General features: G+C 38.9%; 1 protein-coding gene across 3 annotated transcripts in view; it reads left to right on the top strand.

Moving 5' to 3' along the window:
• The window catches only part of ACER3 (alkaline ceramidase 3), a 191,205-nt gene that overhangs the window by 101,469 nt on the left and 66,609 nt on the right, over positions 1-23,127 (top strand). For all 3 annotated transcript variants that reach the window (XM_030835995.2, XM_060303749.1, XM_030835998.2), the window contains 2 exons: positions 13,759-13,811; positions 16,227-16,308. In XM_030835995.2, coding sequence (XP_030691855.1) covers positions 13,759-13,811; positions 16,227-16,308 — 135 coding nt within the window. The remainder of the gene's footprint in view (positions 1-13,758; positions 13,812-16,226; positions 16,309-23,127) is intronic.

Below are 23,127 nucleotides of genomic sequence, written 5' to 3' on the forward strand. Positions count from 1 at the left end.
CTCCGCGGCATGTGGGATCTTCCTGGACCGGGGCACGAACCCGTGTCCCCTGCATCGGCAAGCAGACTCTGAACCACTGCGCCACCAGGGAAGCCCTAGCTTTATTCTTCTGCATGTGGATATCCAGTTGTCACAAGTCAATTTGTTGAAAAAACTGTTCTTTCCTCATTGAATTGTCTTGGCACCCCTGTCGAAAATCAATCAATTATAAATGTATGAATTTATTTCTTGACGCTCAATTCAACTCTCAGTTGTATTTCATTGACCTATATGTACCTTGATTACTGTAGATTTGTAGTAAGTTTTGAAATTGGGAGCTGTGAATCCTCCAAATTTATTCTTTGTTTTAAAAATGGTTTAATCTATTCTGGGTCCCTTGAATTTCCTTATGAATTTTAGGATCAGCTTATCAATTTCTGCAAAAAGTTAGCTGGGATTTTGAAAGGGATTGCCTTGAATCCATACTTTGGAGAGTGTTGCCATCTTAATATTAAGTCCTCCAATCTATGAACACAGGATGTCTTCCCACTTATTTAAGTCTTTTTAATTCCTTTCAGTGATGTCTTATAGTTTTAACTTCTTTTGGTATTTATAAGTATTCTTTTTGATGCTATTGTAAATGAAATTGTTTTCTTAATTTCACTTTCTGATTTCTCATGCCTGTTGTATAGAAATACCAATGATTTTTGCATATTGCTCTTGTATCCTTGCTGAACTTGTTTTTTACCTCTTACAGTTTTATGTGTATGTGTATATAGATTTGTTAGGGTTTTTTGTGTGTAAAAGATCATGTCATATACAAATAGATATAGTTTTACCTCTTCCTTAGCAATTGGATGCCTTATGCTTATTTTTCTTGCCTAACTGCCCTGACTAGAACTTCTAGCACAGTGGGTTTTTTTAATTGAAATATAGTTGATTTACATTATTATTTTAGTTTCAGGTATACAGCATAATGATTCAGTATTTTTGCAGATTATACTCCATTATAAGTTATTACAAGATGATGGCTATAATTCCCTGTGCTATGCAATATATCCTTGTTGCTTATCTATTTTATATATAGTAGTTTGTTAATTCCATACCCTGATTTGTCCCAGCCCTCTTCCTCTCCTCTTTGGTAACCACAAGTTTGTTTTCTATATTTGTGAGTCTGTTTCTGTTTTGCATATACATTCATTTATATTCTGGACACTGTTGAATAGAAGTTGAGAGAGCAGACATCCTTGTTTTGTTCCTGATCTTAGGAAGAAAGCTTTCAGTTTTTCACCATTAATTATAATGTTAGCTGGAGCTTTACGTAGATGTCCTTTTTAGGCTGAGGAAGTTCCCTTCTATTCCTACCTAGTTTGTTGAGTGTTTTTATCAAGAAAATGTGTTGGAATTTTTAAATGTTTTTTCTGCATCTTGGGATGATCATGTGGGTTTTCTTCTTTATTATATTAGTAAGGTCTGGTATGTTGATTTATTTTCATACGTTGAACCAACCTTGCATTCCTGTGATAAATCCCATTTGGTCAAGGCATATAATGAGTGAATATCCTTGAAGGAAACACACACTAAAGTACTTTGGAGTAATGGAACCTCATGTCAGCAGTTTACTCATATGGTTCAGGGAGAAGAAAATTATTTGTATTGTACTTCTAACTTTTCTGTAGGTTGGAATTGTTTTAATAGTTTCTTTTAAACAGAAAAGCAATATACATATCCTTTGACCCAGTAATTGCACTCGTAGGAATACTTCCTAAGAAAGTAATCAGAGACAGAGAAAAGATTTTCACAAGGATGTTTATCACAGCATTACACGTGATAAAGACTTTTAAATGATCTAAATGTTTTAACAATAGGAAGATTGTTTGGGAATTCCCTGACGGTCCATTGGTGCTGAGGCCCAGCTTCAGTCCCTGGTCAGGGAACTAAGATTCCACAGGCTGTGCAGCATGGTCAAAAAAAAAAAAAACATAAGGAGATTGTTAAATATACTATGATATATCTAAATTAAAATAATATTTTGAAGACTACTTACATGGGAAAATGTTATAGAGACATAAAACTTTATGTAATATGATATCAATTTTATAAATAATAGTGAAAAGACTGGAAGGAAGTACATTTTGCCTCACTTCTTTCCCCTTTCTACAAAGTTTGCAACCTATGGCCCCAAATTAATTATAACTCTTAGCCACCCATACAGATATCCTTAAAGCCCTTGCCCCTTGCTTTTTGAGTATTATTCAGCCCACATCCAGCTCAATTATCTGCCTATTCTGTGCCTGAACTGAGTAGCGAAGTATTGCTCATAGAAATTACATCCCTTTGTTAAATGATCTCACTTTTAAATTATTGAACAGAAATCGCAAATAAGCACTCAATGCTACAAGGCAGTGCCATTACATTTCCCGGATAATTTCACGTCCCAGAACCATTATTTCACACCTGTTCCTTTCTTTAGATTTCTTTTTACATCTCTTTTGCCTCATACCCCATTCTCCTTGCTGATATCTTCTTCAGTATTTCATGAGAATATAGACAGAATCAGCCAAGAACTCCCTCATCTTTCTATCACCTCCTTCTTCCTCCTATTATTACGGAAAAATGTATCAAATCCTGTCAAAGCCAGTGTCCCCTTCCCGGGGCTCTAAACTTACCCCCTCCCTCCTACTCAAAGACTTCACTCCTGCAGTTACATACCCCACCGCAGTCTCTTGCTCTACCACAGTCTTTAGGAAGTCACTACATTCAGTCACTGCCATCTGCATCAAACATGCTCAAACAGTTCCTATCTTTTAAAAATTATTCCGCCATTGACCTTGTGTCCAGCCCTAGCTCTTGAGTCATTGTTCAGTTCCTTATCACATCAGAACCATTTGATTATCTCCTCTCTCTCTCCACTCACCTCCCTCTCTTTCCCTCCCATCCCAGTTAGGCATCTCTTCCCTTCACTTCACAGAAACTGCTGTTGTCAAGGTCAACAGTGACCTTCATCTTGCCAGATCCAATAGACACATTTTTATATTCTTCTTATTTGACCTCTCAGTAGCATTCTACATGTTGTTTGCTTTTTTCTTCATGAAACATTTGTCTTGGCTTCCCAGTTTTCCTTGTTTATGGAAAAGGAAATTCCCCTAGCTTTCTTCCTTACCTCACTGGCTACTCTTTTGTCCTAGGCCACCTTCTCTGTATTCTCTCCAAGGTGATCTTATATAATCTCATGGCTTTGAATGTGATCTATATACTGATGATTCAAAACATCTATCTTCAGCTCTGACCTAACCTTTTAGCTCTAGATTTGTATATCCAATTGTATGTTTGACATATCATAGAAATCTCAACCTTTAATATGGGCAATATATAATTCTTTATTTCTTTTCCCATACCTGTTCCTTCCTGGTATTCCCTTGTGATGCCATCACCCACCCATTTGCTGAAGCCAAAAACCTAGACTCATCCCTGATTTCTTTCCTTCCCTCATCCCTCACATTTAATCTCTTCTTCTGGTTTTACTTTTAAAATATACCTGGATCTGCCTACTCTCCCTGTTTTTACTACTCCTACCTTAGTGTAAGGCATCACCATCCCATTTCCTGACTACTGCAGTAGTCAGCCATTGCCTCTGCAATCAGCCAAGATGATCTTTGAAACTTTAAATCAGATCATGTCATTCTCCTGCTTAAAACTCTCCAAGGGGGACCTCCCTGGTAGTGCAGTGGATAAGAATCCACCTGCCAATGCAGGGGACACAGGTTCGAGCCCTCCCTGGTCCAGGAAGATCCCACATGCTGCAGAGCAACTAAGCCGGTGTGCCACAGACCCTGTGCTCTAGAGCCTGTGAGCCACAACTGCTGAGCCTGCGTGCTGAAGCTACTGAAGCCCGCACGCCTAGAGCCCGTGCTCCACAACAAGAGAAGCCCCCGCAAGAAGCCCCCGCACCACAACAGAGAGTAGCCCCCACTCGCCATAACTAGAGAAAGCCCTCCCGCAGCAACGAAGACCCAATGCAGCCAAAAATAGATAAAATTTAAAAAGATAAAAACCACTCTCCAAGGCATCCATTTGCATTAAAGTGAAATCCGGATTCTTTACCATGGCCTACGTGATCCAGTCAGGCTCCAGTTCTGCAGCTTCAGTGTTTACAATTCCTTTGCATTGTTCACTACATTCTAGCCACACTGGCCTTGTTGTTCTTCAGACAAGACCTCATGCCCTTTGTAATTGCTATTTCCTCTGCCTGCAATACTTTTATCGCAAATTTTTGCATGTCTGGTCCCTTCTGATTCTTCAATACAAATGACATCTATTCAGACATGCTTCCTCTGACCATTTTATGTAAAGCAGTCCCTTCCGTGAATTTCTTTTACTTTATGTTTTTCATAGCACTTATTGCTATTCGAAATTATCTTATTTGCACTTTCCCCTACTAGAATGTAAACTTGAGAGCAGGTATCTCACCTCTCTTAAATACTGCTCTATCTTAGCATATAAAATAGTGCTGACATATGCACGATAAAAGCATACATGGAAGGGAGGAAGGAAGGACATTTAATTAATCACACGAGTGAATGACTAAAGAGTTCTATTGAAATATTAAATTGTAGTTACCCCTGGTTTGTGGGGTTACAGGCATTTATATTTCTTTCTCTCTGCATTTCTATATTTAGGAAGTTTTCTACAATAAATAAGAAGTACTTTTATGATAAGGAAAATACATGTTTATGTTTGTTGTAAAGAAAGGAGACTTTAAAAGACTCCAAAGTTTATTTGGAGGAATAGTAATGCTAATAAGCCAATCAGAATACCCTCATCCTAAAGCAGGCTGCCTCCTATTATTGGGGATATTTAACTCAGTTTTGAGTTTTATTTATGTGGCAAGATTATTTTATTTTCCAAAGATGTTCACACCCATATATCCCATCCCACCTGCTTTCCTTACAAGGTGACACTGACTCTCCTCAAGAGGTGGAATCTCTTGTTTGTTGCCCTTGAATCTGGGCAGGATTGTGACTATAGTAGACCTGAAGCTATATGACATCCAAGACTGAGTCATAAAAAGCAGTACAGCTTCTGCCTAGTCTTCCTGGGACATTTACCCTCAGAACCCAGCACCATATTGTAAAGAAGCCACTTGGAAGAGTCACGTGTAGGTATTCTTGCTACACCTCACTGAAATCCCCAGACTTCAGCCAGCATCAACTGCCAAAACTTTGAGTGGGTGAATCTGTAGATGATTCCAGTCCCCAGCCTTTGAGCTATCCCAGCTCACAGTGAGTGAAGTAGAGATGGGCCTTCCCTTCCCAACCCTGCTTTAAACACACATTAATGAGTAAAGTAAATATTGCTATTTTAAGCTGCTGAGTTTGGGGGGGGAGGTTTTCATACAGTGACAAATAACCAGAAAAATTTACAAAGCTTCTAGTCTGATCCTGTGCATGCAGTATTCTCTGACATTCCCTTAACACATGTTTTCTAAGACTTAAATTTTATTATTATTTATTTTTATTTTTATTTTGTTTTGTGGTACGCGGGCCTCTCACTGTTGTGGCCTCTCCCGTTGCGGAGCACAGGCTCCGGACGCGCAGGCTCAGCGGCCATGGCTCACGGGCCTAGCCGCTCCGCGGCATGTGGGATCTTCCCGGACCGGGGCACGAACCCGCGTCCCCTGCATCGGCAGGCGGACTCTCAACCACTGCGCCACCAGGGAAGCCCTAAGACTTAAATTTTAAAATCTCAAGGATCATTCTTGCTGTCCACTAGTCCTAAAATGTTTACCCTGGAAGTTAGTGTGTGTCTCTTCCATACATGAGGAAACAGCTGGATCAATGTGCTGAGACAAGCTGTCGGGCAAGACTAGGCATCTGAGTGAGGCGGGGCGGTGGGGAGGGGCGGATAGACTCCCCTGCTGTGCGCTGATCAGATCATGACAGGAATATTGCATTCAGGTCTAAGGCCTGACCTGGCTATGTATTCAAATGAGAGACCCCAGAATGGTGAAAGAATTAAAAATCTAGTCATGATACCTGACTAGGGGAAGGAACTGGGAATGTTTAGCTTGAAGAAGAGAAGACATGTTCAGTTACCCCCACTCAGCTGTACACACCAGGCTTTCTCTCCATTCTAGTTTGTCCTTTAAACTCTCAGGCAGAGTGGCAGCTCTTCTAGGAGGCCTTCCATGGCCTCAGGGTGGCATATGTACCCCTCATATGTTCTTCCATATCATGCTCCATGTATCACTATTACTTGCCCTTATCAGTGTTATTTTATGTATATTTATGTGTCTGACTTCTCTATCAGAATGTGAGTTCCTGAGGAGCAGGGACTCTCTCTGCTTGACCTTGGCGTATCCTCTACTTATCCCATGGGTCTGGCACATAACACAACATAAATGTTTTACAAATCAGTATTTAAGTGTTGACACGTCGAAGAGGACCAGGTTTATTCTTTGTGGTCCTAGTGGGGTTAAAGACTAAGAGACATCTTGCACAACATAGGAGAAAATTTTTCTGAGCCCATAGGTAGTAAGGCCTGCCTTAGAAGATCTGGAGTCCTCTGTCCCTGGAGGTACCCAAGCATAGGCTAGACAAACACTTTCATTAGTTCAATAAAATTTTTTTGGTATCTGGGTAACAGTTATGCATAGGTAAAGATTATATAATCCTTCTTTCAAGGAATCTGTGGTCTAGGAATGAAGATAATATGCCAGTGAATACAGTGATTGGAAGGAGAAAGTGATTATTAGGGCGGGGAGGTCAGAAAAGGGGTTTCGTACAAAAGACTCAGACACATGTTTGAATTGCATTGTCAAAGATGAATAGGAATTTGCCAGGCCAACTAGAACACACAGAGTTGTGAGAGTACGTTTGGCTTCTCAGAGCCCTGCAGGTAGTACATTATGGTTGTAGCCTTGGAGTGGGAGGATGTGGTGATGATGGTGACAGTTCTACCAGTAATAATAGCTAACATTTGTTACATTATTGAGCAGGCAGGCAATGAACTAAGTGGCAGGAGATGTGGTTTGGGGAACTAACCACAGGCGCATCAAAGCCTCATGGAATTTATCCCCTGTGAACCATTATTTTAACCTGTATTTTGAGCAGAGGTGGGACACACTTTGATTTGCATGTAAACTTAATAGTTGGCAAGATTGTCACCAAGGTAACATAGCATTTGGATGGACAAGATGGCCTTTGATCCTGAGATCTTTGACACTATGCTTTATCATTATTATCATACTGCTTTATCAACTTCATGGACAAATTTTACACATGCCTTATTTCATTCCCCCTTTGGTCTACACGATGGTGGTTTTATGTGCTTGCCTAACGTGGCAGAAATGACACTTGACCCATTTTCCCAATGATTGAGGAGGAGGGGGGAATCATCAGTATCGAAGGATTTCTTTAAATAGCTTCTCCATTTCTTTAATCTAAACATAACATGATCATGGATATCTCTTGCAGGTTCCCTGTCCTGTCTCCTTTCAGGATAAATTTGACTCAACAGTGTTAGGCCATCATTTGTTACGCACAATCACTGAAGCAAAGTAAGAAATGGCAGTGTTGCCACTTACCTGCCTCTGGTGGTCCGTGAACCATTTCACCAGCCTGAACTTGACTTGTTGTAGCTGTAGGGAAATTGGAGGCCTGTTTTTTATTCCTGCCTAAACTGAGCACAAGCAGATATTAAGAGTGCTGTCTTCAGAATGATTTGGAGCTTGAATGGTATTTTCATCAGATTTATTGTTCCTGGGTGGCTGCTGCATGGGTTCCAGTTATTTATTTATTTATTTGCGTTATGCGGGCCTCTCACTGTTGTGGCCTCTCCCATTGTGGAGCACAGGCTCCAGACGCACAGGCTCAGCGGCCATGGCTCACGGGCCTAGCCACTCCGCGGCATGTGGGATCTTCCCAGACTGGGGCACGAACCCGTGTCCCCTGCATCGGCAGGCGGACTGTCAACCACTGCGCCACCAGGGAAGCCCCTCCAGTTCTTATTCTATCAGTTTACTGGCTATTTGAGCATGGACATGCCACTTAATCTTGCTGAGCCTTAGTTTTCTCATCTGTCTAATGGGTCTAATATGCCTGTAGGAGTATTATGAGGATCAGTTGGTTGGCATATGTGAAAGGACATCCTTATTTAATAGGATCTATTAAATAAGTGTTTAATAAATGTTAGTTTCCTTCCTTTTTCTTCAGTCAGTCAGAATGTTTGAAACCACCATTATTGATTCATTGTTAGTGATTCATTCCTGTAAGTAGTGTTAAATTATGTGTGCCCCTGTGGAGGGTAACATTTTAAGCTATTACTAACTCCTTTTTCTTGATTAATGTGTCACATTCTTGTGGCAGCCAGCCAAGAGCAATACATTTGGGAGTGAGATTGAGGACAGCATTAGAGAAGGGGTAGAGATAACAGGAGTGGAGCAGACGGCCTTCACATAAGGGGTAAAAGGTACCAAAGAACAATTTAGAATCATAGAACTTTAATGTTAAAAGAGATTTTTGAAATTTAGTCCAAATCTATAAATTTTATAAATGGAAGAACAGCCCAAGAGAGGGAAAGTGATCTGACTAGAAGTTAGGAACAAGATTAGGACCCACATTTTGGTTTGTATTCTTTTGTTGCCTTTACCTGTTTTAGGATTTTATCTTGCGTTGATGGTGGTAGGAACTTTAAGTTTTTAGGAGACTTCGCCCAGATTTTCTTTTCATCTGTTCACTCATTCAACTCATTCTTTTTTGCTTTCACTAACTGATATATACAGTTATTGATAATCACAGGGAGGGTAAAATTGAAGGTAATTTCTTAGTTTTTTCTTTCTGTTTTTCTATGTATTCTATACTGAGCATGTAATATGTTTGATGTTAGGAAAAAATGCTAGTAAAAAAAAAGAATGTATTCATGTATTTCTCACAAGTAGAAATAAATATATTTATCCTAGAAAATAAAACCCAAAAAACTGTTTTGATCACTTATAACTTTATTTATAATACAGAAACGAAAACAGCGTAAATGTTAGGTAATGTAAGCTAAGTCAGACTTTATAATGTTAACAGCAGATGTTCTGGTTATAAATACTACCCTTCTTTCTCCTTTGCTCCCTATCTCAGTAAATGAAACCAGCTTACACCCAAAGCCCAAACCAAAAACCCATGATTCATCTCTAATTTCTCCTACTTTTTTCACCTCTACAAACTCTTGATTCAACTTCTGTAATAACTCTTGCTTCAACTTCTGTAGTAACTCTTAAATACGTCTACCTCTAGCTGTCTCCACTGCCACTGCCTTAATCCATCATCTCCAACCCAGATTCCTGTAACTGGTTCCTAATTGGTGTCCCTGCCTCCCCTATCCTTTTGTCACGCTGGAATAGAAATACTCTTCCTGTTTTCATTCTTTTAGCAATGTTTGCTAAGCTTTGTGCGAGTGTTGGGGATGAGATGCATAAATACAGTCCTTGCTCTTCAGATGGCATGTCACTTTTTAAACCTCTTTAATACTTTCCAGAGCTCAAGCGCATGAATTTAAACCACAGGCTTTGTGATCTGGCCTCTGCCTACCTCTCCAGACTCATCTTCAAACACATACCCGACCCCACTCTAGAACTCTGTGTTCTTTTACCAGTCATAATTTTGCTAGTTATGGTTCTGAAATAAGACTTTTGTATTTATATTAACCAGATTTTAAAATCCATGCCATTTTAACATCTGCTTAATTCAATTTAGTTTCTTTAAACAAATAAACAGAAAAGCAGCCAACATCTGGAGTCCAGACCTTTCTTCTCAGCTACAGATCTGTATTTCTAGTTGTCTGATTGACATTTCCACTTGGCTGTCTCACAGGTACCTCAAACTCAACACGTTGAAAATTGTTCTTGTAATTGTCTGTTTTCACAATCTCAGTAAACTATGCTTACCATCAACCGAAGTGTTTAGGCAAGAAACTTGGGAGTCATCCTTGAGAGTTTGTTCTGCCTCACCTTTATGTCAAATCAATCACAAATCTCTGTTTATTTTACTTCCTAAATATTTCTCAAGTCTGTTCACCGAGGTCTATTCCCAATTCTGTTACCTTAATCCAAGTAGCAACCTTGCTTAGTCTGACTTCTGTAACCTCCTAGCTAGTCATCCCACATCCGTGTTTTTTCCCTTCAGAGCACTCTCCACACGTACCTGATCTGGTACCAAATATTTACTACTTTATTGGTCATCTCGGGCTGCCATAACAAAATACCATAGAGTAGGTGGCTTAAACGGTAGATATTTATTTTTTTCACAGTTTGGTGGCTGGAAGTCCGAGATCAGGGTAACAGCATGGTCAGGTCTGGTGAGAGCTCTCTTCCTGGCTTGCAGGCAGCTACCTTCTCACAAGTTCTCTGGTGTCTCTTCTTAGAAGGGCATTAATCCCATCGTGAGGGCCCTACCCTCATGACCTCGTCTAACCCTAATCCCTCCCAAAGGACCCATCTACAAATACCATCAGATTGCGGGTTAGACCTTCAACATATGAATTTGTGTCTGACACAAGCACATTCAGTTCATAACAACTATATTATCTTATGTATTCTTTTTTTTACATCTTTATTGGAGTATACTTGCTTTACAATGGTGTGTTAGTTTCTGCTTTACAACAAAGTGAATCAGTTATACATATACATATGTTCCCATATCTCTTCCCTCTTGCGTCTCCCTCCCTCCCACCCTTCCTCTCCCACCCCTCTAGGTGGTCACAAAGCACCGAGCTGATCTCCTTGTGCTATGCGGCTGCTTCCCACTAGCTATCTGTTTTACGTTTGGTAGTGTACATATGTCCATGCCACTCTCTCGCTTTGTCACAGCTTACCCTTCCCCTCCCCATATCCTCAAGTCGATTCTCTAGTAGGTCTGTGTCTTTATTCCTGTTTTACCCCTTATGTATTCTTGATGTTCTAGCATCTGGGTCCTCGTTGATTAGTAAGAGACTGCCCCTCCCAGGGATAGCCAGTTCTTAGATACAGCAAACAACTCAACCTGGTCTGTGCCTTTCATATGCAAACTAACCAATCCAGAGCCCATTCTCTAAACCACATCTTACACTCCAGGAGGCAGTATTCCTCTGCTCTAATCACCCCAGAGCCAGGTACCAGATAACTAAAGATAGCTCCTATACCCCAGGGCCCCCTGAAGTTATTCGAAGTAGCCAGTTCTAAACCTGCTTACCCTCCCTTGCCTTGCCTTTCTTAAGGAAACCGCAATAAAGGGTCTTGCCCACACTTTTCCTCTTGCTCCTTCTGCCTCCTGACTGACCCTGGTGCTTTCCTATGGTGTCCTGCATTGCATGGCGTGCCCCCTCCTTTTGGGAACTGTGAATAACACACTATCTTTTTTTTTTTTTTTTAACGGGTAAAGTTCCCCCTTAATTTTTACCTCCTATTTTGTTTACTTCCTTGTTTATTTGTTTTGGCCATGCCACATGGCTTACGGGATCTTAGTTCCCTGACCAGGGATCGAACCTGGGCCCCCAGTAGTGGAAGCATGGAGTCCTAACCGCCAGGGAATTCCTTTTCAGTGGCAGTCATCTCCTGATCTGTTGGCTTCACCATACTTGAATAATAATAAAATTTATATTTTGAAACATACTGCCACACTTCTGTGGACTGAATTGTGTCCCCTCAAAAATCACATGTTGACTGTTTGCAGTTGACATGATATACTATACATAGAAAATCCTAAAACAACATCAGAAAACTGTTAGAGCTCATCAGTGAATTTGGTAAAGTTGAAGGATACAAAATAAATATACAGAAATCTGTTGCACATCTATACACTAACAATGAAGTATCAAAAAGAGAAATTAAGGAGGCAATCCCATTTACCATCTCATCAAAAAGAATAAAATACCTAGGAATAAACCTACCTAAGGAGGCAAAAGACCTGTACTCCAAAAACTATAAGATGCTGATGAAAGAAACTAACGATGACACAAACAGATGGAAAGATATACCATGTTCTTGGATTGGAAGAAACAATATTGTTAGAAATGACCGTACTACCCAAGGTAATCTATAGATTCAGTGCAATCCCTATCAAATTACCAGTGACGGGCTTCCCTGGTGGCGCAGTGGTTGGGAGTCCGCCTGCCGATGCGGGGGACGCGGGTTCGTGCCCCGGTCCGGGAGGATCCCACATGCCGCGGAGCGGCTGGACCCGTGAGCCATGGCCGCTGAGCCTGCGCGTCCGGAGCCTGTGATCCACAACGGGAGGGGCCACAACGGTGAGAGACCCGCGTACTGCAAAAAAAAAAAAAAGAAAAAGAGAAAAAAGAAAAATTACCAGGGGCATTTTTCACAGAACTGGAACAAAAAATTTTTAAATTTATGTGGCAACACAAAAGACCCAGGTGTTTAGTGTAAAGTCATTAGATCCTGGTTCAAAACTTTAAATAAAGGAATCTTCTGTATATCATAAAACTGGTGGTAGATTTACCTGCAGTAAGTCATGATATTATACCAGTTTTTTTGAACATTTGAAGGTGATTCAAATGATTGGTTTTGGAGGCAACATAATATAGAGGAGTCCGTTCAAAATCTGGCTCTGTTGCATGTAAGCATGTGATCTTCAGAGGCTCAAGAGGGAGGGAATATGGGTATATATGTATACATATAGCTGATTCACTTTGTTGTACAGCAGAAATTAACACAACATTGTAAGGCAATTATACTCCAATAAAGATGTGGAAAAAAAAAGTTACTTAAACTTTGTAAGCCTCAGTGTTCTCATCTTGGAATGTAGATAATAGTTCCTACCTTAGAATTGTGAAAATTAAATGAAATAATAAATGTGACACATTTAATCATAAGACCTTGCACAAATGCTGTCATTTTCATTCCAATAATTTACTAGAATATATCACTTTGCATAAATTCTCTTCCTTCTTCCTAGAATGCCTTTCTCTGCCATCATTTCATTTCCTGCCACCACCTTTTCTGGCTTCTTTGTGCCCCCTTTTTTGGAATCTTTACTGTGTATTTAATCACATGTTTTTCATTCCCTCTACCTCACTAGACTGTGAATTCCCTGAGGGCAGTGATTATGTGTTGTTTTTATCGTATCCTCAGCCCCTAACATGTTGCCTGGCACATAGTAGATATATTATTAAAGAATTCATCAAATGCATATCTAGTGAATAAATTCTATAGGATTGGTTTAAGTATTAGAAATACCCTATCACAACATGTAGCTGGACACTTAGTGTCCAGCTTGTAGTTTAATATGTAATAGCTATAGCTGTTATTATTGCTAATAATATTATTATTTTTCAGAGACATACTTAGACATCACTTAGATTAACTGACTTCCCCAACAATTTCTATCTCTTTTTATGTATATGACTGAACATTTTATTTATCTTAGGTGCTGTAGGATGGGGGGGAAACGCAAAAGAATACCGATAAGACCTATTACCTATAGATGGTGGACATCATTCTTTCCTGGAGGCATGTTATCATGGTTTATGATACTGAATGATCCAAGCTGACCAGTGAGTCAGGCATCCTACTTAGGTGTGTAGATTAGGACAGATGGGTGGGTAAGCTTCTTTGTTCAAAAACAATAAACTAAATATACACACTGAGAATAAATTAGATGATGATAAATATATGAGAATTAGTAAAAGATATCAGATAATAAGAGGTGACCATCTTAATCATTCTGATGTTTTATTTTGGATTCGCATAATTGCAGCTCTACAATATTCAAGTCCTGTTACCTTTGTTTCTTACAGCTATTGGATGAACTCCCAATGATTTACAGCTGTTGTATATTTGTATACTGCATGTAAGTATTTATGTTTAAAATTCATACGCTTGATACATTTTTAAATTCTTGTTTGCTTCATAGGGAATTATGTAATATAACTAATCCAGTGGTATTACTGGGAGATTGTAACAGTGTAGAAGATTGTAACTTTTGTGATTTCAATGTAGAGTATAATTTCTGGGAAGTTATAATAATATTGTTTATGAACTTGTTTGATCTCAAAACCTTATAGCCAATTTAGATAGAATCTTACTTAAATTAAGTAAGATTAACTTACACAATTTGCCTTTCCTTGAGTTATGAATATATAAAAATTTAGGTAAACATTTTATATATTATGCCATAATAACATTTCTCTACTTTGTACCTGTAATTGTGCTGGGCAGCACACGAAATCATCTCTAAATTCTCACAGTTGTGCAAGATAAATAGGTATTGTCCCCATTTTATCTAAGAATATAAGCAGAGCTTATGCTTAGGTGACTTGCTTAAGGTCATGCGGTTAGTAAGTGTCACAGTTGGAAATTGAACTAGAAGTTTAATAAACTTAACTTTTAAAATATACCTTCTGTTTTCTAGTGTTAATTCTTGAGACTTCTCTGAACCTCTTATGTGATGGTTATCTGATTCTTTTCAACAGGATCATCATTGCTAGCTCAAGAATATCTTCTAAAGATACATAAAAATAAAAATAGTTTGAAAAAATATATTATTTAAAAGAACTCATCAGAAACTTCTTCTGTAAAGGGCCAGACAGTAATTATTTTAGGCTCTCTGGGCCTGTGGTCTCTGTTGCAAGTCTTCAACTCTGCTGTTGTAGTGTGAAAGCAGCCATAGATAATAGGTAAACCAATGGGTGTGACTGTCTTCCAGTAAATTTTATTTACAAAAACAGACTTAGGTTGAGAAATTGGTTCTTGCACTGTAGCTTGCCACCCCGATCTAGAAAAATATTTTCAGGTGACTCTTCTTAATAAGTCATCAGCCTATCACAGTCTGCATCTGTGACAAGCAGATTTGGGCATTTAGAGAACAAGATCAAAAACAAGGAAATCCCATGCACCATTTTCTGAAAGCTGTCCTCAAGACTGAGGCTAAGGTCTTTGCTCTCCTTGACATTGTTTACTGATCTATCTTTTCTGTCAAAACTATATTTATTAAAAGAAAAATAAAGTAACAGTGAGCACTGATATGCTAATGTCCTGATGTACCTGTACCTACATGAGACAAAGCTGAGAGCAGATACTTAAAAAGTACCCAGACAAGTACTACAAGAAAGGGAGAGCAGAAAGCAGAAGATGACTGCTTTCTTACCTCAGTTAATGTTTTGTTCCAAAAACATCCCTCTCAAATAGTCTGGTTATGTGTCTCATTAAATGAAGCAATATGGTAGAACCATCAAGCACAACATGCACACACACAAAGTCATCAAGTCACAGAATTTAAAGATAAAAAAGGTCTTAGTGCTAGTAAGACTTCTCTGAATTCTTTATGCGATGGTTATCTGATTCTTTTCAATATATGATCGCCATTACTTTCCAGCCACCTTTCTTTACAGATAGGGAAATAGGAGTTGGGTCCAATTCCTGTTAATTAGTAAACTGAGAGAACTCTCCTGCTGCTTATACAAAACATAGGTTCAAAGGTTGGATACTTAGCTGATAGCCAAATATATGTTCATATTTACTTATTCACTGAATGTTTCCTGTGTCAGACTTTCCTAGTGACTAGGTATATGAAAAAAAGATTTTATCCCTGCACACAGAAAATTCACAGTCTAGTTGGGGAGACAGATAAGCAAAGAGACAATTGTAATAGAGTAATATTTTCTGTGACAGTGTGCGTTAGTCAGGGATCATTAGTTCCAAGATGTGGAAACCTACCCAAGCCAGTTGATTTAGGAGAGATTTATTTACTATAAGGACATGAGGGAATTATATGGCATAGCAGGAAGTCCAGCTCACCAGAACTGGAAGGGCAACTTCTCTCTCCCTCCCTGTTTTATCTATTCCTTCCTCTCCACATGGCTTCAAGTCTTTGTATCTGCTTTCTTTTTCTCTTCCTGCAGATCACTTCTTTGCTCACTCATCTACTTCAAGTTAGTTGCCCAAATATAAGCATCAGACCTTGTGTCCACACAGCTTTATATGTTGATTCTCTACACTTGATTAAGTCTCTGGCTTCCAAACTCCAAATTTTCAGAAGAGAGCCTCTCACTGGCCCAGTTTAAGTCAGGCATCTACTCCTGGTCCCCATAGCCTCTTGGAGGCTGTAGGCAGTGTGGGTTCTCTAAGATGAGTGTGTGGTTGAGAGGAAATGATGGGCATCACTAGACCCAGGGGCAAGTATACAGGTGGTAAAACAGTGTTCTATTTGTTTTCCTAGTTATATATTCTAAAACAAGTTTCTTTCTCTCTCTTTTTTCTTTTTAAGGTTTGAATGTTTCAAGACAAAGAACTCTGTAAACTACCATCTGCTTTTTACTTTAGTTCTGTTCAGTTTAATAGTAACCACAGTAAGTCATATTTTATTTCTAACAGATTAAGCAAGTAAACTAGCCATTTATGGAGTTTGGTACATTTTGCTTCTAATGTTTGCTTCATGTTGTTCATACTGAAATATTTCTACACAAAACTTACTTATAGATATTGCCCCTTTGTTTCCTGTTTAGGTGTTATTTCTCAACAAAAAGTTGAAACAACTTTTTAAAAAATCTGTTTTTTTTTTTTTTTACAGAAGGGGAAAAAGTCAAAAGGCAAATATTTACTAGCAATGGAAAACAATTAACTTTTCTTCATGGATTCACATATTACCTCCTATTTGTTAAAAAAAGAAATTGGCTCTGCTCCGTAGGGCCTAGTGTGACTCTTTTAATGGTTAACCTTTTCCAAATAGGTTGAGATAGCCAATCACTTCTGATCCTACCCTAGCGCTTTTTTCCTCAAGTGAATTACATTTTGTATTAAGAGATATTAATTTCAACAAGCTTTTATCACAAATCTACCATATCAGGCAGTAGAAAATACAAAGATGACTAAGAAGCAGTCACTATGCTTGAGGACCGCATTCTAGTGGGGAACTTAAACATGTAAACAAAGAATTGGATCGAAAGATGATAATTGCAGTCATACAGGTAAAAACCAGTTATATGATGATGAGATAAATGAGGATTAATGAATTGCTTGAGTGGGTCAAAGAAAGCTGCAGAGAGGTGTGCTTGAGCTGGGTTTTAATTGATTAGGAGTTCACCAGGCCCCTGGGTAAGAGTGTTATGAAGCACTTCTAAATAGACCATTATGTTGTCCACAGGCCTAGAATCTTGGAACACATAGTGAACTGTCGTTTTTAAGTGCTTAGTATGTGCCAGATACTCTACTGAGTACTTTACATTTATTTTCTCATTAAATCATCACTGCCAGTGGAATTGGGAGAGATTTAATATGACTGGATCAAAGTTAAGTGGTGAGGAGTGAACAAGTGTAGTGAATCAGACAAATATCAGATTATGAAGACTCTTATATACCATGTTTAACTTTGGATTTTTATCCTCAAGGTAACATGGAGCCATTAATTGGTTTAAAGTAGAGGAAAAACATCAATAGATACATGTTTTAGAAAGACATGATTATGGATGATGGGTTAGAGGAGTATGAGCCTAGACCTAGGGATTTTTGCATTTGCTTAGGCAAGATATGAGACTCAGACTGAAGTAAAATAACTGTCATAAGTAATCCATGGTACTTGTGACCCACTAAGTAGAAAGGGGTAGAAATGGAGTAAAAAGAAGGAATTGTCTACAATGATTCCTCAGTTTATGGCCTGGTCCTCAGTGTACGTAGTAAGTCCTTAACCAAGACAGGCAACTTGGAACAGGAGCAGATTTTGCAGGAAAGATAATGAGTATGTTTGTGTCACGGGGTAGGGGTAGATAAATTCACTTTAGAATGTGCTGAGGTTGAGGTGCCTGACATTAATGATATCTGAGGCTTAACAAGTAGGTTGGGCTAAAGATGTGGATTTGGTAGTTGTCAGGTTATAGGTAGTACTAGAAATGTGGGAATAGATGAACTGGCACAGAGATAGCATAGACCATTATGATGACCGAAGATACAACCCTTGCAGGGGACCTTCAAGATGGCGGAGGAGTAAGATGTGGAGATCACATTCCTCCCCACAAATACGTCAAAAATACATCGACAGGGCTTCCCTGGTGGCGCAGTGGTTGAGAGTCCGCCTGCCGATACAGGGGACACGGGTTCATGCCCCGGTCCGGGAAGATCCCACATGCCACGGAGCGGCTGGGCCCGTGAGCCATGGCCGCTGACCCTGCGCATCCGGAGCCTGCGTTCCGCAATGGGAGAGCCCACAGCAGTGAGAGGCCCGCGTACCCCAAAAAAGAAAAGAAAAAAAAAAAAACTCCAAAGTTAGCAGAAGGAAAGAAATCATAATGATCAGAACAGAAATAAATGAAAAAAAAATGAACACAGTAGCAAAGATGAATAAAACTATAAAAGCTGGTTCTTTGAGAAGATGAACAAAATTGATAAACCATTAGCCAGACTCATCAAGAGAAAAATGGAGAAGACTCAAATCAACAGAATTAGAAGAAAAAGAAGTAACAACTGACACTGCAGAAGTACATGAGAGATTACTACAAGCGACTATATGCCAATAAAATGGACAACCTGGAAGAAACGGACAAATTCTTAAAAAAGCACAACCTTCTGAGACTGAACCAGGATGAAATAGAAAATATAAACCGACCAATCACAAGCAGTGAAATTGAAACTGTGATTAAAAATCTTCCAACAAACAAAAGCCCAGGAGCAGATGACTTCACAGAAAAGTTCTATCAAACATGTAGAGAAGAGCTAACACCTATCCTTCTCAAACTCTTCCAAAGTATAGCAGAGGGAGGAATACTCCCAAACTCATTCTACAAGGCCACCATCACCCTGAAACCAAAATGAGACAAAGATGTCACAAAAAAAACTAGAGGCCAATATCACTGATGAACATAGATGCAAAAATCCTCAACAAAATACTAGCAAACAGAATCAAACAGCACATTGAAAGGATCATACACCATGATCAAGTGGGGTTTATTCCAGGAATGCAAGGATTCTTCAATATACGCAAATCAATCAATGTGATACACCATATTAACAAAATGAAGGAGAAAAACCATATGATCATCTGAATAGATGCAGAAAAAGCTTTCAACAAAACTCAGCACACATTTATGATGAAAGCTCTCCAGAAAGTAGGCATAGAGGGAACGTACCTCCACATCATAAAGGCCATATATGACAAACCCACAGCCAACATCATTCTCAGTGGTGAAAACTGAAACCACTTCCTCTAAGATCAGGAACAAGACAAGGTTGCCCACTCTCACGACTGTTATTCAACATAGTTTTGAAAGTGTTAGCCACAGCAATCAGAGAAAAAAAAGAAATAAAGGGAATCGAAATCGGAAAAGAAGAAGAAAAGCTGTCACTGTTTGCAGATGACATGATACTATACATAGAGAATCCTAAGATGCTACCAGAAAACTACTAGAGCTAATCAATGAATTTGCTGAAGTAGCAGGATACAAAATTAATGCACAGAAATCTCTTGAATTCGTATTCACTAATGATGAAAAATTTGAAAGAGAAATTAAGGAAACACTCCCGTTTACCATTGCAACAAAAAGAATAAAATACCTAGGAATAAACCTACCTAAGGAGACAAAAGACCTGTGCAGAGAACTATAAGACTCTGATGAAAGAAATTAAAGATGATTCAAACTGATGGAGAGGTATACCATGTTCTTGGATTGGAAGAATCAACATTGTGAAAATGATTATACTACCCAAAACAATCTACAGATTCAATGCAATCCCTATCAAACTACAAATGGCATTTTTCACAGAACTAGAACAAAAAATTTCACAATTTGTTTGGGAAACAAAAGACCCCAAATAGCCAAAGCAGTCATGAGAAAGAGAAAGAGAGCTGGAGGAATCAGGCTCCCTGACTTCAGACTATACTACCAAGTTACAGTAATCAAGACAGTATGGTACTGGCACAAAAACAGAAATCTAGGTCAATGGAACAGGATAGAAAGCCCAGAGATAAGCCCACACACATATGGTCACCTTATCTTTGATAAAGGAGGCAAGAATATACAGTGGAGGGGAAAAAAACCTCTTCAATAAGTGGTGCTGGGAAAACTGGACAGCTACACGTAAAAGAATGAAATTAGAACACTAACACCATACACAAAAATAAACTCAAAATGGATTAAAGATCTAAATGTAAGGCCAGACACTATAAAACTCTTAGAGGGAAACCTAGGCAGAACACTATTTGATATAAATCACAGCAAGATCCTGTTTGACCCACCTCCTAGAGAAATGGAAATAAAAACAAAAATAAACAAATGGGACCTAATGAAACTTAAAAGCTTTTGCACAGCAAAGGAAACCATAAACAAGGCAAAAAGACAACCCTCAGAATGGAAGAAAATATTTGCAAACGAAGCAACTGTCAAAGGATTAATCTCCAAAATATACAGGCAGCTCATGCAGCTCAATATCAAAAAAAAACCCAATCCAAAAATGGGCAGAAGTTCTAAATAGACATTTCTCCGAAGAAGATACAGATTGAAAGGATGCTCAACATCACTAATCATGAGAGAAATGCAAATCAAAACCACAATGAGGTATCACCTCACACGGGTCAGAATGGCCATCATCAGGAAATCTACAAACAGTAAATGCTGGAGAGGGTGTGGAGAAAAGGGAACCCTCTTGCACTGTTGATCGGAATGTAAATTGATACAGCCACTATGGAGAACAGTATGGAGCTTCCTTTAAAAACAAAAAATAGAACTATCATATGACCCAGCAATCCCACTACTTGGCATATATCCTGAGAAAACCATAATTCAAAAAGTGTCTTGTACCACAGTGTTCATTGCAGCACTATTTACAATAGCCAGGATATGAAAGCAACCTAAGTGTCCATTGACAGATGAATGGATAAAGAAGATATGGCACATATGTACAATGAAATATTACTCAGCCATAAAAAGAAACGAAATTGAGTTATTTGTAGTGAGGTGGATGGACCTAGAGTCTGTCATACAGAATGAAGTAAGTCAGAAAGAGAAAAACAAATACCGTATGCTAATACATACGTATGGAATCTAAAAAAAAAAAAATTGTTTTTATAAACCTAGGGGCGGGACAGAAATAAAGACGCAGGCGTAGAGAATGGAGTTGAGAACACGGGGAGGGGGAAGGGTAAGCTGGGACCAAGTGAGAGAGTAGCACTGACATATATACACTACTAAATGTAAAATAGATAGCTAATGGGAAGCAGCTGCATAGCACAGGGAGCTCAGCTTAGTGCTTTTTGACCACCTAGAGCGGTGGGATAGGGAGGGTGGGAGGGAGATGCAAGAGGGAGGGGCTATGGGGATATATGTATTCATACAGCTGATTCACTTTGTTATACAGCAGAAACTAACAACACTGTAAAGCAATTATACTGCAATAAAGATGTTTAAAAAGAAAAGGTACAAACCCTTTGTTACACTGGGCTTTTTATTCTCAGTGAAAACAAAAGAATATGCATTTATGATATACCCTAAAAGTTACAATTGATTTGTCTGTTTGACATTTAAAACCTGTCAATATGCAAATTCTTTTTAAGGGGGAGGGATAGATTGGGAGTTTGGGATTGACATGTACACACTGCTGTATTTAAGGTGGGTAACCAACAGGGACCTACTTATAAAAAAATAAAATTTAAAAAGATAAAATGAGAATGTCTCATTTTATAATGTCTAAGGAATTCAATAAGAATCAACATTTTAAATAAAAATTTAAATTTATCCATTTAAGGTGTACCACATGATGATTTCATATACATAGTGAAAATATTACTACAGTCAAGCTAATTAACATATCACATAGTTACTGTTTCCTGTCTGTGTGATGAAAGCACCTGAAATCTACTCTTTCAGTAAATTTCCAGTATTCAGTCCAGTATTATTAACTGTAGTCACCATGCTGTACCTTGGAACATTGACCACTTGAGGGTCAAGTGAAAGAGATAGAGCCAACAAAGGAGGTAATCAGAGGTGTAGGAAAACCAGGAGAGCTTGATGTCACAGAGTACAAAGAGGTTTCTAGAAAGGGCACCAGTTGCCTCTGAGAGGCTGAATAAAATGAAATTGAGGTTTGACCCATAAAAAAGACCAAGTAACCTTAATGAGGGTACTGTCCACAGCAGATTGATGAAGGCAGAAGCTAGATTTCAGTGAGTTGAGAAGGTGAAAAAGATTGAAAGAGCAAAGATATTGTATTTCCTTATGTTTCTGCATTGCCCTGCGTAGTCCTTTGCATACATACTTGTTAATCAGGAAAGAGTCCTAGAATTTCAGAGGTGAAAGGAAGTCTTGTTACTATATAAAAGAAGAGACTAATGTCCAGAGAGTTTTAGTGACTTTCCTGACCAACCAAATGTATATGGAGAATTGGTGGTAGAGTCAAGACAACTTACCTTTGTAAGTTAAGAGCTGATGTGGCTGAAAACTTAGACTTGGGAGTCAGTCATATCTGAGTTTTGACCATCACTGTTACTTAATAACTGTGGGACTTTGGGTAACTTACTAAAGAGAGAGGTAACTCTCTGCTTTAGTTTTCCTCATCTGTAAAATTAATAATAGCATACATTTCACATTAGTTGTAAGAATTAATACCTGTCACATAGTAAGGACTCCATAATTCTTTTGCCTTAAAAAAATGCTTTTAAGAGGCATGCCCTTCTGTATTTCTTTTATTAGTAATGAGAATCTGAAATTATGTAAAGGAAAATTCGTATTTTGAAATAACAAATTTCAGAGATTAAAAGCATTCTGCCTTACTGAATTTAGAGTTATATAAATGTTCCTACACATCTTACTTAATTTGTTTTTTTTAATTTTTGGCTGTATTGGGTCTTCGTTGCTATGCACGGGCTTTGTCTATTTGTGGTTAGTTGGGGCTACTCTTCGTTGCGGTGCGCAGGCTTCTCGTTGTCGTGGCTTCTCTTGTTGCAGAGCTCGGGCTCTAGGCACGAGGGCTTCAGTAGTTGTGGCTCACAGGCTCTAGAGCACAGGCTCAGTAGTTGTGACTCATGGGCTTAGTTGCTCCGTGGCATGTGGGATCTTCCCAGACCAGGGCTCGAACCCGTGTCCACTGCATTGGCAGGTGGATTCTTAACCACTGCGCCACTAGGGTAGCCCCTACACATCTTACTATTAGAGCTCTATGGGTGCTTCAAGGAAATAATCTCTTGC

Source organism: Globicephala melas, chromosome 8, assembly GCF_963455315.2.
Source record: "Globicephala melas chromosome 8, mGloMel1.2, whole genome shotgun sequence".
In the NCBI taxonomy this organism is placed as follows: Eukaryota; Metazoa; Chordata; class Mammalia; order Artiodactyla; family Delphinidae; genus Globicephala; species Globicephala melas.